Below are 17,653 nucleotides of genomic sequence, written 5' to 3'. Positions count from 1 at the left end.
TTGGTAAAGAGAATGCCCTACAGCCCTTAATGCCCTGGTGGTCCAGTGTGGGCATCCTTCACAGAACCATAGGGTAAGATTACAGTCCTCCCTCAGTCAATGCTCAGCTCAAATCTGTTCAGACCAGCATCTGTTTTGTAACCTTATCATCACTTTGCTCATTCCTGAAGACCTCCTGTGGCCTGGTCAGTAACACAGAGCTAAAGAGCCAGACCTTTCACACAGCGGGGAGATGTTTTAAAAATAGGCATGTCTTAATTAAAAAGCACGTGTTTCTTTGCTTCTGGGAAGTTATTGCCTCCTATTCATTAGCCCCTCCCCAGTTGTCCCAGTTGTCCAGTGGGGACACCACATGTCACAGACTCTGAGAGCAGTGTGAGGGCTTGGAAAGGTGATGTCATACAAGTGCTTAGCTTAGGGCTGGCCCGACTGCAGTGGCTAAGGAATGGCAGCTGTCATTATTGTTGTCCATGTCAACCCTCAGTGTCGTCCCTGGTATCCTTGTCATTGTGTTTTCTGTCACCGTGGCAAATACTGGGATGAAATCAACTTACAAAGAGGAAAGGGTTTGTTTTGTTTTGATTTAACAATGTTACACACATACAATTGAATTTGGTCAGATTTACCACTAATTTGCCTATTCTGACCCCTCCCTCTCCTGTAGAATGTCCCTTACTTTCCAAATAGTCGCCCTTCTACTTTCTCTTTTGGTGACCCACTAAGTCCAATCAGAGCTGCACGAACATGGATGGCAGGCTAGAAAATGAAATACAAGCAACCTGCCAGGGGTTCGACCACCAAGGAAAGTGACTTCCCCTGCCCCAGCAATCATTAGTTGCCCAGACCTTCTCAAGGAAGAGTAGCGCCCATGAGCCCACCCCTACCCATGATGGAATGTGAATGAGACTGATTGAGTGCCAGTCTTGTGTGGGTAAACAAGGAGGAAGTTTTAAGTCAGTTCATGACTTCAGAGATGTCATCCTCACAGGATCCTGTCACCCTGGGTCTGTGATGAAGAAGAACATCACGGTGGGGGGTATAGACAGTCCGTTTGCTTCATAGCAGCCAGGAAGCAAAAAGGAGATGGGAAGGAATCAGGGCTCTGACACGCCCTTCAAGGAAAAAACTTGAAGGAACCTTTCTCTCACTGTGCCCTACCTCTTAAAGGTTCCACTATGTCTTAAAAGTCTGAGACTTAAAACTCTGAGACTTAAATGTCTGAGACTACGTCTTACCCCATGGGCCTTTGGGTGATGCCTCTGATTGACATGCTTAAGTCATTAGTGGGATTGTCATCATCGTCATTGTCATCATCATCACAATCACCACCACCACCACCATCACCACATCACCACCACCACCACCACCACCACACCACCACCACCACCACCACCACCACCACCACCACCACCACCACCACCACCACCATCACCAGCCCTGTCCCCCATCAGAGCCTAAGAGAATCACTGTTGCATTTAGAACAAGAAACAGGAAACTCTGTTCAGGTTTTAATTTGGATCCTCCACTTCGCACACAGGGGCAGCCTCTCAAGAGGCCCACATGCCCTGTTCCTCCTGTCCTTTTTATCTCCAGCCAGACATCAAGTAGCACACACCATAGTGGCTTCCTTCTGACCTGTAGCCCAATGGGAGGCTGAACAATTACTGCTCACTAGGCCATCAGTGCTGGCCTCAAAGGGGGCATTTTTATTATTGCTTTCCTTGTAATTTCATACATGTCTACGGTGAATTTATACATCATCCACCCCTACTCCTCCACTCCAACTTCTCCCAGACCACCCCCAACTCCCCTACATGGGACCTCCACATTACATCCCCTCCCGCCAAGATTCTGGGAACATTGCAGAAGAATGTGCAGAGACATTTTAAGAGTCGAAGGTCCAGGAAGACTTCTGCAAAACAATGTCTTCTGGACATGACGTGGCCATTGTATTCATGAACTCACTCACAAAGCTGTGGCTTCCTGCCCAAGACACACACAGGATCAAGGCAGCTGACACGTTCCAGCCTGGGGAAGAGGAGCTATGGAAGAGAGGGGCCTTTCGAAAGCCAAGCCACCCTGAGAAATGCATTAGTAAGGAACCAAGTAAAGTGCTGTGCCTACCTACAGTTAACACATACACAGAGAGTGTGCAGTTACCCCAGGTTGGTCACAGCACACACAGAGGCTTTGGGTTCACCAGGACCAAAATCATTCAGAAGTCAAATATGATCTTTCCTGAATTTCTAAGAAGAAAGAAGAAAAGAGTTGTCTTCCGGACATTTCTCTCCAGACTGAACGAACTCCAGTTGTCACACAGAGAGACCTAGCTGCCTATTAAAGCCCCTTGCATCTGCTGCTGGGAAGTCCCCAGGAGATGCTAGCCCAGGCCTCCCTCTGCTTGCAGGCTCTGAGCTAGCCTGGCTTTCCATTCTCCCTCCTGCCACTGAGACTGAGGACAGAGGGCTTAAGCAAAGCAGCCTTTCAGTGATCTGTGTTTAAAAGGAGGCTGATTTCAGAGCCACTTCTAGCTCTTGGCCTTTCCCTTCCTTTCACCTTTGTCCCATTATCTCCCACATCCCTGAGACAGGAGAGTACTTGATTCTGAGCTCTGTTTTGTTTTGTTTTTCTTTCTTTATAAACTGCATTCACAGGCCGGCCTAGTGCCTTCCAGTTTCATTATCCGATGGCAGAGCAGCCAGGTTGAGAGCTAGCCTCCGCCGTCGGATGAATTGGTGAAAATGTCGGATGGTGATTAAAATGTAAATCAATTAAGCCTAGTCATCTTAGCAATCTTCTGCACTTAAGGACTGAGTGTCTTGAGTTTAATAATAATACACTTATCAAGGTTCCATTTAACTAGATTTATAACTATGCCTTTGTAATTCTTTCTCTGCTTTGTACTGCCTCTCTGGGTTTACAAAAGCACTCTTAATTGGGGATAATTATTTTAATACAACACTTTCAGAATAATTTTTTGTCCATTGCTTAAAGATGCAGCTGAGAATAGCTTTGGCCATTGTCTTGCTGATGTGATGAGACGCCATGGCCAAAGGCAACTTGAAGAGGGAAGAGTTTATTTCATCTCATGGCTCCAAGTCCATGTCCATCACTGAGGGAAGGCAGCAAGAACTCAAACAGGGTTGTAACCTGGAGGCAGGAACCAATGCAGAGGCCACCTAGGAGTGTGGCGAACTGCCTTGATCCTCCTGGCTTGCTCCACCTGCTTTCTGACAGCGTTTAGAACCACCAGCCCAGAGTGTAGCTCCACCCACAGTGGGCTGGGCCTTCCCACGTCAATCATCCATCAGGAAGGTGCGCCATTTTCTCAATTGAGGATCCCGCATGTATATCAAGTTGGCGGAAATCTAGCCAGTGCAGTCATAGTGGTTCATTTTTTTCTTAATTCCAGTGGCGATGCTCATCTTCATACCTCTCGATACCAGTTGAATCGAGTACAACTGTTCTTTGGCTTATTTTAATACATTCCAAGTCAGTAACAACTATAAGAAGCATATTCATGTCTTCATGTACTTTTGTTGTTGTTGTTGTTGCTGCTGCTGCTGCTGCTGCTTGGGTACTGGGTGTTAATCCTGGGGCCTCCTTATGCTAGGCAAAGACTGGACCACTGCTTCCGTGTCCAGATCTAAACTACAGCAGTGATTCGACGCAGTTGCTGCCACCGCAGAAGCAGCGACTCGAGCAGCTGGAAGGATCTGGAAAAGGGGGTCCAAGCTCGCTATTGTGCCACAGCCAATTTGCCCATTCTAGTTGGCTTCTTTTCAGTTTTTATTATAGCCTGTTTTTAATTTCTCCCTCTCTCTCTTTAATTTTAACACCCTTCCTGGCTATCTGCAATGCATACTTATTGAAAGCCTCCTGAATCTTCATCTTCTTCCCTCAGCCCTCACTCTGCCCTCCCTAGTGCTTCTGGAGGAAGCTCCCTGGTGCCCACATGGATCTGATGTGCATAAAGACAAGTGTCGCTGAGCACTACTGTGCACTGATCTTCTCCTCCTTCCTAGAAACCCCCATTCCGCAAGCTTCTCCCCCTCTTCCTGGGATCTCCTTCCCTCGCCTTTCCTGAGTCCTACAGTGTGTAAAACCCCGAACGCTAGATTGTTTCTGCTCTCCCTCCTTGAAAATTTCTTAAAATGGTTCCCCAAGACCTTGGGCCATAAACTCCAACCTTTGCAAAAGAGTCACAATATCTAGCCCCAAAGTCCTTGGCCTTGAGCTTCCAGAGACGTCCTATTTCCTCCTGTTCTTGCCAATCTTCCATTTACAGCCATCACCGTCATAGTTGTGAAAACCCCAGACTTTAGCCATTCTTTGCCATGCTCCTGATTGAATTCCGTCTGTTATTTCTGAACTCCTGGTTCGCCTTTACCTAGGTACTACTGAAAATGAGTACTGTGGCTTTCGGATTATTCTCTTTGACACCTGTATCCTTATATTTCAGTGTGTCCGCCCTTTTCTGCTACAGTGATGGTCCTAAGGAACATCTGATTGCTATTATTAAACTATGGCATCCTGATAGTGTTAGCCTTTGTGCTGTTGTAACAAACACCTACTTTTTGTTTTTATGTATTTTGGCTTGTTTTGGAGATTTTGGTTCACAGTAGGGCTGCCTGTGTTACTTTGGACTCACAGGAAGGCAGAATATCTGGCAAGGAGTGTGTTACGGAGCAGAGTAGCTCACCTCACGACAGCCAGAAAGCACAGAGACAAAGAGATGGAGGAGGGCTGGAGATCCAGCCTCTTTGAGGGCCATGCTCCCAATGACTACTTCCTTAGGTCCCAAATCTCCACCATTTCCCAATAATGCCATCGAATTTGGAATTTGTTAGTCAACTCACCCATTGATGAAGCCAGAAGCCTTATGATTCACCCATCAAAAGTCCTACCTACAAGCACTGCTAAATTGAGCATTCACACCAGAGACCTTTAGGACACCCTACTCATGGAAACACTGCTCATGGTACCTTCTCAAACCAGACAGCCTTTACCTGCCAATCAAAAGTAAGCTCCTCCCCCCCAGAACTCTTCATCAACTTTACTAGATTGCACTCATTCTTTGGGGGTCTTCTAGCATTGTCTGTACCTCAGTCTCAGTGTTTATTGCCTACCCTATGTCCTGGTATAATCTCGTCAGTCCGTCTGTTCTGATTTAGATGCTGACACAGCCTCAGTCTCCAGGAAAAAGTGAGCATTAGATACATATTTGTTGAATATAGTATTGACAGGTGCTCTTTTTAAAAATGTCCATACTTCCCTTCTGATTCTGAGATTAAAATCCAGATGCATAGTAAAACCCTGCCAGGAGTTCAGTTGAGCTTGGTCCAGACTCCCTCAATAATAGCTCTCCCCTGATGTCATCGCTGGGTTCAGTCTCTTAACATTCCAAGGCGGGCCAGGTTTGCAGGCCTCCTGGGTGTGCTTCTCTCGCCAGGCATCTACTGCTGTTTCCCCATAGAAGAAAATTACTTTTCTCTTTCAAAACCTAGAAACATGAGCTCTCACTCCGGGGTCTCCTCCAGTCCCAGAAATAAACATTAGTCTTAGTGTTTAGGTTGCAGTGTTGGACACCTGACTCCTGTCTCTTCTGCTCCTCATACCTGCTCTCACAATTACCTCTGGTTCATCTCTGTGTCTTCCCCAGAAGTGGGCATGGTATCTATCACAGCATTACACGGTCTGTTGGTCAAACAATGGGACAGAAATGCTGTCCGTGTGTTGAATCACGTGCAGATGGTCACTCACTACAGTTAGACTTCGGGTCTTTCAAATGTATGGTGGCGTGAAGGGGATATGTGAGGTAGAAACTATGCTTTGCATATTGAGTTTAGATCTTTCCCCCATGATGCTGAGTCAGACCCTCTCTGGCAATTCTCACAGCATCAGGGAGCGTCTCTAGTAAGTCAGCCCCAAGGGGAAAGAGGAACGTTCTGCAGTTCTCTCTATGGCTAAGCAGTATTACCTAGTAGGTCACGTGCAGTCAGTGGGTTTGGTACTTAATGGCATTTTAATTGGTGACAGTTGACTGTCCGTAACCCGTCCTCAGTCTAAGAGCATATGGAGTTGAAGGACTAAGAGAGCCTGTTGTTCTCACCCTGCAAAGTTGAGCCTCTTCTGCTGTGTGCCTTGTGTTTGGGCGGGGTGGGAACGTCTCCTGTCTTTTGGGTCACTCAGGCGGTCTTATGACCTATGAATAGACTTTGTTTGCATATACTTCCCAGGTATGTTGATGGCCCTTGAATCCTTCTTCCCAGGAACTGCCATCTAGTCATCTGGCACCAGTATGACTGCCGCAGGAAGCCACGTGACACATAGTTAATACCCTCTGTATTTGTGGGGGAAGGGATGGCCTATGTCGAAAGCATTTCAAACCCCAACAGGCAAACTCTCCAGCAACACAGTCAAGCTTTTAAGGACTGTGCTTGATGGGGGAGGCCAGGGGACATTTTTATGACGATAGCGTTGGAGGACGTACACCGTGGTTCAAATTCACTACAATTGTAGATGTTGGTTTTGCTTTCTGGAAGGTTGATTTCTTTTCATCCTCAATTCTGCCCAGGAAGCTAATTTCTCTTATCATTCTTATCTCGGAAATTAAAGTTGGGGTATTATATTTAGATTGCCAAAATATGTAAATACCTGTGTAACTTGGAAGAGTTTCTTCTACTCGATGGTAAAAGAGGCTGGGTGGCTGTGGCCTTTAAGGAAGGTCCATAACCCTTCTTTATGAAGGACTGAAGGGCTTCCTAGCTTTGTGTTGGTTAGTTTTCCATTACTGTAACAAAACACCTGAGCTAATTAGTTTATAAAGAGGAAAACTTTATTTGGAGTCCGTGGCCAACTGATCCTCTTGTTTTGAGCATGGGATGAGGAAGCCAGCCATGGATATGGTAGATCAAAGTGGCCAACCACCTGCCAGGGAGCAAAGAGGCAGGAAGAGGAAGGCGGGAGTTCCAATATCCCATTCAAGGGCACACCTTGTACTTCTCTCCAAGGGACTCCCTCACCTTCTAAAGATTCCACTACTTTCTGAGCTTAACACATCAGACATTGAAGAACATTCCAAATCCAAACTATAGGAATGTGGTTCTTGTGGTCAGTCTAAGTGTTCCCTGAAAGCAAGACTCCTAGATTAAAGAAAGTAGAAATTATAAAAATCTAATGAAAGTGTGAGTGGTTTTAACGTTACCTATTTCCCATAGCCACTCCCTGCCCAGATCCCAGTGCTTCCAAGGTCTGAAATACAGCAGCAGGGCAATAGAAAGTCTCAAGCAGTGAGTCGTAGAGACAGGGGCACCAGAACAGACAGTAGACGAATATTTTCTTCCTCCCTTTCTCTCAACAAACAATTCTATGGAGGCTGTTACGTCTGCCATATTGAGAAATTACGACATTGATAGTTGCATCAACTCTGGAGTTAGTCTCCTGATGGCCTTTGGGGAATTCGGTCACCTGCCAGGGAAGCCCGTGGAAATCTTCATCTCCCTTCCCTGACTAGGCAGCTTAGTGAAGGCTAAGCAAATCTGATTGGGGCAGTGGTGCACGCCCACCATTCTAGCTCCTCAGGAGGCTGAGGCAGGAGCATTGCTTGAGACTTAGAGATTGGGACCAGTTTTATGTCACCGTGAGAGCCTGTCTCTTTAAATATAAGCAAAATTTGGTTAAAGGTGTTCTAGATCGCTAGGATCTGGCTGACTGTCCCGCAGCTTTCAGAACACATTGGTATGACTTCCATTCCAAAAGGCAAACGGAGCTCGAGTCACGTGCTTTCTGTTATCTGTCGCCATGGAAAGCGCAGGCCATCTGTGAGGCTCCCGTTTTAACACATGTCTCCCCCCTCTCTCTTTATTTCCATCACTTTCTTGGGGAAAACAAGCTGAGGAAGTGGAAAGGCTGGCGGCCATGCGCTCTGACTCGTTGGTCCCAGGTACGCACACCCCGCCCATCCGGAGGAGGAGTAAGTTTGCCAACCTGGGAAGGATTTTCAAGCCTTGGAAATGGAGGAAGAAGAAAAGCGAAAAGTTCAAGCACACGTCAGCAGGTAAGGCGGCTGCTGGGCGGCTGCTGGCCTTGTTTTTCGTTGGCTGTTCGTTGAATTAAACTCGGCATCTTAATTTGTAGGATTTCGATTACCACAAATGTCTGATGCAAAACAGAAATTTCAGCCTTGGAATTTTTCTCACCTTTAGCAATTCCCGATTTGATTAGAAATTGCCTTCCCACCTTTCACGGATATATTTCTTTCTCTTTCCTCTTGTTGGTTATTTTTTAATTCAAAAATGACTGCTCTTTGTTTGATTTATAAATTATGTGAACTCGGAATTCCACCTTTTCTATAATTGAAGACATTCACTGCTGCCCAATTCTTATTATTCACCCTGATTTTCACTCCTCCAGTGAAAGTCAACACACAGAAGGAAAAAAAATGACTTATGTACGGTCGTTGGTGGATAAGATCAGGTTATTTCATGGAGGAAGAGTCGTGAAATAATGATTCTTAGACAAGGCAGAAGAACAGAGTGGAAGTGAAGTTAACCTTGTGCTTCCTAACTCAGCAGCCTGCTGGGAAATGTTGGGGGAGATGACCTCAACCTGGAACCAGACGGCCTAGGTTCAAGTCCAGGTTCTGGTATTTGCTGGCTACAGGAGTTTGCTTAGTTTATTTACCTGTACCTCAATTTTCTCATCAATAAAACCAGAGGGTAAGAATTAGTACTTTATATGAATTTTTATCTGTGGAGATTTGAGCAAAGCAGGTACCTGTTTTTTAAGCGCATGAAGATGTGGAAAGAGAAATTGTATACAGAATGACCAGGAGTTTTTAATCATGTTAGTTTAGAGGAGATGACAGGAAATCTGTGTAGATTGCATTTGGGTTTGTCGTAGTCTTGGGTTGGTATACCAAAATACTACCCATGAGGTGGTTTAAGCGAGGGAAGTTTATCTCTCTTAGTCACAAAGGCTGTAAGTCCCAGGTAAAGTTGTGAACTATGCTGGAGACTTGGTTGGTTGATCAGTGATTTTTGTCTTGCTATGCACTCACAGACCTTTTTTCCGTGGATCCACAGAGCAATTGCAGTCTGGATATCATCTAAGGGGGGAACCTATCAACGGCCCATGCTCTTGACCTCATCTAAGCCTAGCTAGTGTCCAGAGACCCACATCTCTCCCTCCAGTCACATGGGGTGGGGGAGGAGGCTTAAGGCTTCTTATAAGACCTTGAGAATAATGCAAATTAATCTATAAGCCTTTGTTTCTCTTTATGGATCCCGTCACTCCCTGGGCTCTGTTTTCTTCTCCCACCATTTTCTAAAAACTCCAATGCAAGCAAAGTAACAAACAGGAAGGGGTCGAAATGGGCATGGCTCTCGACAGACATGCCCAGCGCCTGCTTCCTGAGCACCAGGGCCCTGTAGCCCTGATTTGCTCCATCCTGAAATGACAACGGGCCTGTGTACATCAAGGCCTCTCTGAGGCAGTCCCTTCACTCTGACTCTGCCTTCAGCTCCTTTTGGATGAGTGCTAATGTGCTGGTGTCAGATAACTCTTGAAGTGTTACAAACCCGAGAACTTCTAATGGCAAGCTCTTGGGACACCTACCCTTTATCCAGTAGATTTACTATCTTTAAATTCTTATCCTTATCCGTGTGCTTGATTTGGCTTAGAATACCTTTTATATGTGATTTCAGTCTCTTTTTAAAAGACACAGCTCCTAAATGGGTATAGTTTCCAACTGCCCTCTAAATATGTATATGTATGTGTATGTGCATATATATACACATATATAATATACATGCACACGCACACACACACACATATATATATATACCTGTGTGTGTGTATGTATATACATATACATATATATATATATATATATATATATATATATATATATAAAATATACCTGGACCTAAGTGCCACCATCAGACCCTGCTAGAGAAGTTTCTTTGTGCAATGGTTGGCAGCTATACAAGGTCAAGGTCAAATGGTTGACAAGCTACACTGCCTATGAGGTGCTCAGCTATGAAGGGTCATCTGTATTACACCTCTTCATCCCACACTGCAGGAAACATCACAGAAGATGGGGCAGAGAGATGGTGAAAGCCAGAGGTCAGGGAGAAATAAGGTGAACTGGCCTCCTCTGTGTCTGACAGAACCACTGTACACAATAGCTCACAGCAGCCGTGGTTGCCCACAAAACACCTTCATAAGATAAAAGCAGTTGACAGCCCAGCACGGAGCAGGGAAGGGCTTATGTCCATTAAAAAAAATGAAAAATACGTAGAGAGGAAATCTAATGAAATGTACTCTGTCGGCAGCACCAGGCAGCAGACACTAGAACGGAAAAGGAAGTAGGTGTGTCCTTTAAGGGAGTGGGTGTGTCCTTTAAGGGAGTGGGTGTGTCCTTTAAGGAAGTGGGTGTGTCCTTTAGGACTTAATTGAGGGTTGTTAGCTGCTGAGGGAGTCAGTTACCTCTTAGGCTTCGGTCCCTAGTGGTTGCCCAGATGCCAGGGGATGGCCCTTAACCCATGTGTGTATGAGCAGTACTAATTGGATTCAGTGAGTTATTATATATAAAATGAGAGAGGGGAGGGAGGGAGGGAGAGAACATGAAGTTATGGAGGGATAAGGATTGAAGAATAGATCTAGGAAAAGTTGGGGATTGAATGGGGTTTGTGAATATGATCAATATACATTGTAAATAAGTTAAGAAGTTCTCTAAGAATTAATAAGAATATTAATTTAAAAAAAAGATAAAGCTCCTGGATTAGAAAACAGAGGGTACACTATATAATGTCTCCTTACCATGATAGATGGATGAGCAAACTATGTTACTGAAGCTATTCTGGTTTGTTTTAAATCCCATGTTTCGCCCTGTGTAGCCTCCTTTCTTCTTACTTGGATTTCAGGATGCCATTTATCACTTTGCAGAGGAAAAACTTTGCGAGCTGGCTCTCAACCCAGAGGGATACTTTTGACAACAAGAGATAGTCCACAGGATGAATTGTACATTGGTATATAATTGAAAAGGTTGACTCTTCTGCGTTTGCATAGGTCACAAATACAAGAGATATACAAGACGAGTCCTAGGTTTTGAGAATGCAAACCGGTCAGCCATTTCTAGCTGGGTGTGCACATATTTGTCTTGTATGTGTATGCTGTTAAAGACAAGGCATTATTCAGGTGTGCTTATTGCAGCGGGCAAGATGGGTTCATTTGGGACGATCACAGTAGGTAGAGTGACTTTCTCAGTGGGGTCCTTCAGAGGTTGGGGGAGAGATAGTTCAAATATCACTTGGAAATCCTAGGAAACTGAATGAGGATGAGACAAGGGTAAGTGTGTGGATAATAACTAAGAAGAAGCATCTTCAGGAGTAGGAGAAATGCTGGTTTAATAGACCTAAGGATGATAAACATCACTGAGAAGAGGTGTGGTAGATAAAGAATCCCACTGGAGACCAAGGTTGGTATTAAAGGCAGAAGATTCTGGCTAAAACTGGAGATGCAGAAAGTGATACGGAAGCCCCAGACCTTTGCCAGTCCCCTCCACTGTTTCCTGGTAATCAGGGACGTTGAACATGAATGTGATGTAAACTCCTGCTGCCACTCTGTCACGGAGTCCCCGCCACCCTGCCATTGCCATCACAGTAGCCTTACATCCCCTCACACTGTCAGCCTAAGATGTTTCTTATCAAACGTTCACTCACAACAGCTGTAGAAGCAGCTAATGCAGCACTGATGGCGTTCTCTGCTGTCCGTCACGGCTGTGGATAAAGCCACAGGAGCCACCCTGGGCTGTAATTTTGCCAGGTGAATAAAAAGAGGAAGAGGAAATGAAATGAAACTAAACAAATACTTGTATCCATGTCCAAGATTTTTGTAACAAGTTTACCTAAGCTCGGTGGTGTAAAGCCACAGAAATGGGTTGGCTCACAGTTCTGAAGACCAAAGTCCACAGGCAAGGTGTCAGTTGGACAGGCTCCTCATGGCATTCTGAGGGAGGGGCTCTTCTTCTTCTGTCCCTCCTGCTGCTGACCGTGCCAGCATTGCTTGGCCCATTGCTGTGCTTCAGGTCTGCCTATTCCATTACCTGCTTCCCTTTTGTCTCTCTGGGTCCCAAATCCTCTCTCTTACAAGGACACTGGATTTAGGAATAATATTTAGGAATAAGCCCATTCAGAAATCTTCTGAGCCTGGCATGATGTCTGACTCACATCTGTTAGCACAGTACTGGAAATACCTATAGGCCTACACAGTGAGACCCCCATCTCCAAACAACGGCATCAACAAAAACAATTTCACTTTGTTATACTTGCAATTCCATTATTATCAAGTAAGTTTTCATTCATGGTCGCTAGGAACTCTCGTGTGCTGTTTGGAAGGTAGCGAGGGTTAAAATAGACATTGGATTAGTAAAGAGGACTCCTGTAGATTGGCAGGAATTAGAAAAGCCAATCGACTTCGAGGCCCAGAGATGTCAAAGAACTTGAGACTATCCATGAGGTTAGTGGCAGAAGCAAATGGAAGAATAAATGCACATGGAGACAAAACCCAGATCCTCAAATAAAGGATCCTTAAAATGGCACTGTATGGAGCATGACCAATACAGAGACGATGCTCACAACCAACCATTGAACTGAGAACAGGGCTCCCAATGGAGGGGTTAGAGAAAGGACTGAAGGAGCTGCAGAGGCTTGCAACCCTATAAGAACAACAATACCGACCAACCAGAGCTTCCAGGGACTAAACCACCATCCAAAGAGTACACATGGACAGACCCTTGGCTCCAGCTGCGTATGTAGCAGAGGATGGCCTTGTCAGGCACCAATGGGAGGGGAAGCCCTTGGTCCTGCCAAGGCTGGACCCCCCAGTGTAGGGGAATGGTAGGGTGGGGAGGTGGGAAGGAGTGAGTGGATGGGTGGGGGAACACCCTCATAAAAGAAGGGGGGAGGGAGATAGGATAGGGATTTATGGACGGGAAACCAGGAAAGGGGATAACATTTGAAATGTAAATTTAAAAATATCCAATAAAAAAAAAGAAATAAAATTGCACTGACACTTTAAAAAAAAAACACGGTACTGTATGGAAACAAAACATAGACCACCACCATGGTATAGACCCAAATGCTCATGTATCTCATTTGTAAGATTTCATTCTGACTTACTTCATCAGTCAAGTAGGACAAGGGACCTTTCTGTATCGTTTCCATATCCAACTGCTGAACTAACAATTTTTCTGGACAACTCTCCGTTCTTTTCCCAAACTGAGATGTTTTAGTCCACCATCTTTGCGAGGGACCGAGGTACTACCATGGAACGGAGTCACAAATATCAAGGGCTGCTCTCCAGTCCTTTTCTCCTTCAATTAGCAGACACTCCTAACACAAACCACGGCATTACTAGGACGGCAACTCCCAGGCAGTAGTCACTGCTTGCCTGTCTCCCTCCCAACTGTGACTCACGGTGGTGGCATTCATCCCTGCCTGACAGACAGCAGTATGACTGAGCCAGAAACAGTAGCACTCCATTGGTGGGACCCAGAAACAATCCATTCGCTTTTGCGCATGGTTTTTCTGTGCCAAATGATACAACCAGAACAGGATCTGTGGACAGGATATCGAAAGGACTCCCATAACCAGAGAACACCAGCTTCTCTTTGGGCTCCTGAGCCTAACATTCGTTCTGATGAAAGTGTTACTCATCCCGAAAGCCTCCAGTGCAGCAGCAGCCAGCTTTTCACCCTGGCCTGGGAAGCATCGACTTCATCTTGCTGCTGGCCATCCCCTTCCCGTAGAGCCAGACCACCCACGAGTCAGTCACTGTTGACATTCGAGTCCATCTGCAGCAAATCCACATGGCTAGATCAAGCTCTCGAGATCGAGGAGACAGTCTATGTTCGAATGTTAGACTACGCCTTTGAACCTGGTACCATATATAGGTCTCTGGGCTCTTCCGGAAGTCTGTTCCTGATGCTCAAGATGACAAGCGCCTGTGCTAATCTTAGAACATTAACTTCTCTCTACTGGGAATTCCTATCAAACCACAAACATGATGTAGGGAAGTTCATTTATAATTCTTGGAGCAGAGAAATGGAAGCTCAGAGTGCGTGAAGGCTGATCTTGATCTGCCTTTGTCGCGTGACGTTGCACCCCATTGAAGAAAATGGAAACGTCATCCTTCTCCATAAAGGCAAGACCTGCCTGTCATGCAGGCAGGCCCTGTGGATCACCACCAGCACGGCTTATGAGCTGGGAGCTTATGTTACCCCTGATAAGTTAAGAAGATGAGACTGATGGACAGCCCTGAGCCTTCTAGGAGCCCCAGAACCCTCATTTTTAAGTTTCTTGGTGTCTCCATTTTCCTAGCAAAGGAACAGGGTCTCCTCCTTCCTGAGAACCTAGGTTTTAGACTTTTACAAATCACAGGAAGTGAAAAATAGATCCCAACTAGGCACACTTCTTTTATTTATGTGAAGATCATTGTCCATGAAATTTGAACAGTGAGGACCAGTATGATTCGTACCCCTCCCTCCTCTAAAGGCCGTGGTCTGGAAGGAAGAGCAGATAACAAGGTTAGGAAGTGTAGGGATGTATTCGTGACATAAGAGAGGTGCGCAAGCCTCTAAGCGTGCAAAGGGCACGAGCCAGCTAGTTACAAGTCACCAGGGGAGTTTCCCACAGAACTGGGTGGTTCATCAAGAAACAAGACGATGAAAACAAGCAAGTCTTCTCTCCTGGCCAAGAGAATAAGAGTGGTACAGAGGCCAGAGAAGAGAGACGTAGCCTCCGAACAGCTTATGCTTTGAAAGGAATTATGGGCTTAAAGAAGGTCAGGAGGGAGAGGAGAATGGGATTTGAAGAGGTGGGCGAGGGATCATGTTGAACACTCTGATGAGGACATGTGAAGGAGCCCGGGCTTTATCTGAAGGCAGTAAAAACATGAGGACTTGGGGAGATAGCTCAGTCAGTAAAGTGATTGCTATGTAAGCATGGGAACCTGAGTTCACTCCCTAGAACCCACATTGAAGAGTCAGGTGTGATGGCATACTTATAATCCAGGAGGCTGGGACAGACAGATCTCTGAAGCTTGGTAGCCAGTCATCCTGGCCAAATTGGACAGTGAGGGTCCCTATCGTATAAAGCAAGGTGAATAGCACCCTAAAATGACACCTAAGATTAACTTCTGGTCTACATACACACACACACACACACACACACACACACACACACACACACACACACACACACACCTGTGCATGCACACATCTACACAAAACTTCGCAAAAAAGAGCCCTGTATTTTTTTTTAAAAAGGTCAGTCTTTCTACCATGGGAAAAAGCTTGGCATGGAACCAGATGTTTTCAAGTTTATATCGCAGCACCTACATATCTGTTTATAACCGAAAGAAACTTTACTTCAAATAGAATTAAAAAGACACCTCATTACCATCACATTAAATGTCATATTAATTGTTCCTATTGATTCTGGTAGCAAGTAAACCAGTTAGCAGGTGGTTGATTATAATGTTGGGGAGAAGGGAAGACAGACTAGACTAAAATAGTGTCAGCAGCAGATGATAGCTATGAACAAACCAGGAGATATTTAGGAAACAGAATGAGCAGTATTGATTACAGATTGGGTATGGGAGAAGGGAAGAGTGAGCTCCCCTTGGACTGTGTGCTGAGCAATTAGTGCAGTACTGTTCCCTAGGTCAGAGATGCCCAAGCAAAGGCTTCTGGGTAAAATGATCCATCTGGCAAAACATAATTCCACCTGATTTCAAGGCATCAGATGGAGGGGTACTGGATATAGAGACTGGGGACATGAACAGAACTGGCTGAAAAGGTTCACCAGAAGTCATGGGCACCTGGGTTATCCTTGAAGCCATGAGATATAAACTAGGAAGTTACCTGGAAAGCAGGAGGAGGTCAGAACAGCCTGGTGGGGACCAAGAAGGCAGAGGAGGCTTGGTGGTTAAAAGAGAAAGCCAGGAGGACCTGTTGGTGGTTTCACCAAATCAGAGCATGAGAGTTGAAGCAAGGAGAAAGGTCAGTGCTTTGGGGCCTGACAAGATGGTCACTGGACTGGGGAGTTTCAGGAATTTTCTCTGGTAAGTCACTATTCATGTCCTTGGAATAATGATTCTAGGGAAGCCATTTGGCTGGAATTCAGTTAGCATATGGCTGACAAGCATGAGCAAGGAGAGGATACAGATTTTAAATGTTGAGGGCAGGAGAGATGGCTCAGCAGTTTAGAGCACCGACTGCTCTTCCAGAGGTCCCGAGTTCAAATCCCAGCAACCACATGGTGGCTCACAACCATCTGTGATGGGATCCGATGTCCTCTTTTGGTGTGTCTGAAGACAATTACAGTGTACTTATATATAATAAATAAGTAAATAAATCTAAAAAACCTAAAAGTTCAGCAGAAGGAAGAGAAAGAGGCCTGTTTTGTTGAAGGTTGGTCAGAGTTGCAAAGCTGCCCAGTTTGCGCTAACTGATGTTTGTGCACCGAGGGAAATCAAAACATCCATGGAGCGATTACAAAGCCAGAGGAATGGCATTGCACACATGGAGAGTCCCATGCGTAGGGAAGACAAATTTCCAAGTGTCAGCGTTTGGTTCCAGTAAGAAGACGTCACATCAAGTCTAGTTACCATCAGCATCTGGCTGGGTCACATGTTCCCCATGAGTGATTGTGGGGAGCAGCCCATCTGGTCTGATCCTCAGTGCTAAAAATAGACAGAAATAAAGAGAGGTCAAGCGTAGACAGGCCAAAAATGTTCTTTCTCATATGTCCCCATCTGTGACCCACAAACAAAACGTCTAGGCTTTACAAGGCAAAGTGGGGCTGGGGGGACAAAGACTGTGGAAATCGGTGCCTTTCCATGCTGGTTTATGAAAGATTCAGCCGTTACCTCTCAAAGTGAAGTTTATCCAGTATTTTTGCTTATAATTCAAAAGTATTAAATGCCCTTTTTCCCTTACTGGTCCCCCCAAGAATCAAAGAATGTAGGTGGGGGGCACATAAGTGGATTTTGAACTGAAAGTCAGTCATGTGGCTAGCCAGTGTTGTGTTGATAATTTCATAGTTAAAAGAAGGAAGGAGGGTTGGGGATTTAGCTCAGTGGTAGAGCGCTTGCCTAGGAAGCGCAAGGCCCTGGGTTCGGTCCCCAGCTCCGAAAAAAAAAGAACCAAAAAAAAAAAAAAAAAAAAAAAAAAAGAAGGAAGGAGAGGAAGGTAATGAAGCGAAGATGAAAAGTTGAGGTCTTTGAGGAATTTGCCATCACTCATAATTATTCTGCTTATTAGACTGATATGTAGATTAGGCTAGAAAACAGCGAAAGCAGAAATGCAGTTGGAACAGAGTTGGTCCTCAGGTTGTCAACTGCTGTGTAAAAATGCATCCTAAGGTCATGCCTTAAAACAGCAGCAACCGTGTATGGTTTCTCATGGCGGAGAGATTGACTAGGCTCAACAAGATGGCTCTCCTGCTACCCTATTAAGAAGTCTTACACGTTTGGAACCAGATGGGCTTGAAATCATTTGGAGGCACACAGGGACATGAGGGGAGCTAGGACGTATTCTCTTTCCGTGCTGTCTCAGGGACTTCTATGCAGTCTCATCTTCTGGTCT

At 45.3% G+C, this 17,653-nt stretch overlaps 1 protein-coding gene across 25 annotated transcripts in view; it reads left to right on the top strand.

Moving 5' to 3' along the window:
* Positions 1–17,653, top strand: part of Phactr1 (phosphatase and actin regulator 1) — a 477,602-nt gene that overhangs the window by 274,466 nt on the left and 185,483 nt on the right. For all 25 annotated transcript variants that reach the window (XM_087590493.1, XM_087590499.1, XM_087590494.1 and 22 more), the window contains 1 exon segment: positions 7,895–8,059. In XM_087590493.1, the coding sequence (XP_087446619.1) occupies positions 7,895–8,059 (165 nt within the window).

Source organism: Rattus norvegicus, chromosome 17 (genome assembly GCF_021556685.1).
Source record: "Rattus norvegicus strain SHRSP/BbbUtx chromosome 17, alternate assembly SHRSP_T2T, whole genome shotgun sequence".
NCBI lineage: Eukaryota > Metazoa > Chordata > Mammalia > Rodentia > Muridae > Rattus > Rattus norvegicus.
This window is presented reverse-complemented; position numbering and strand designations above follow the sequence as displayed.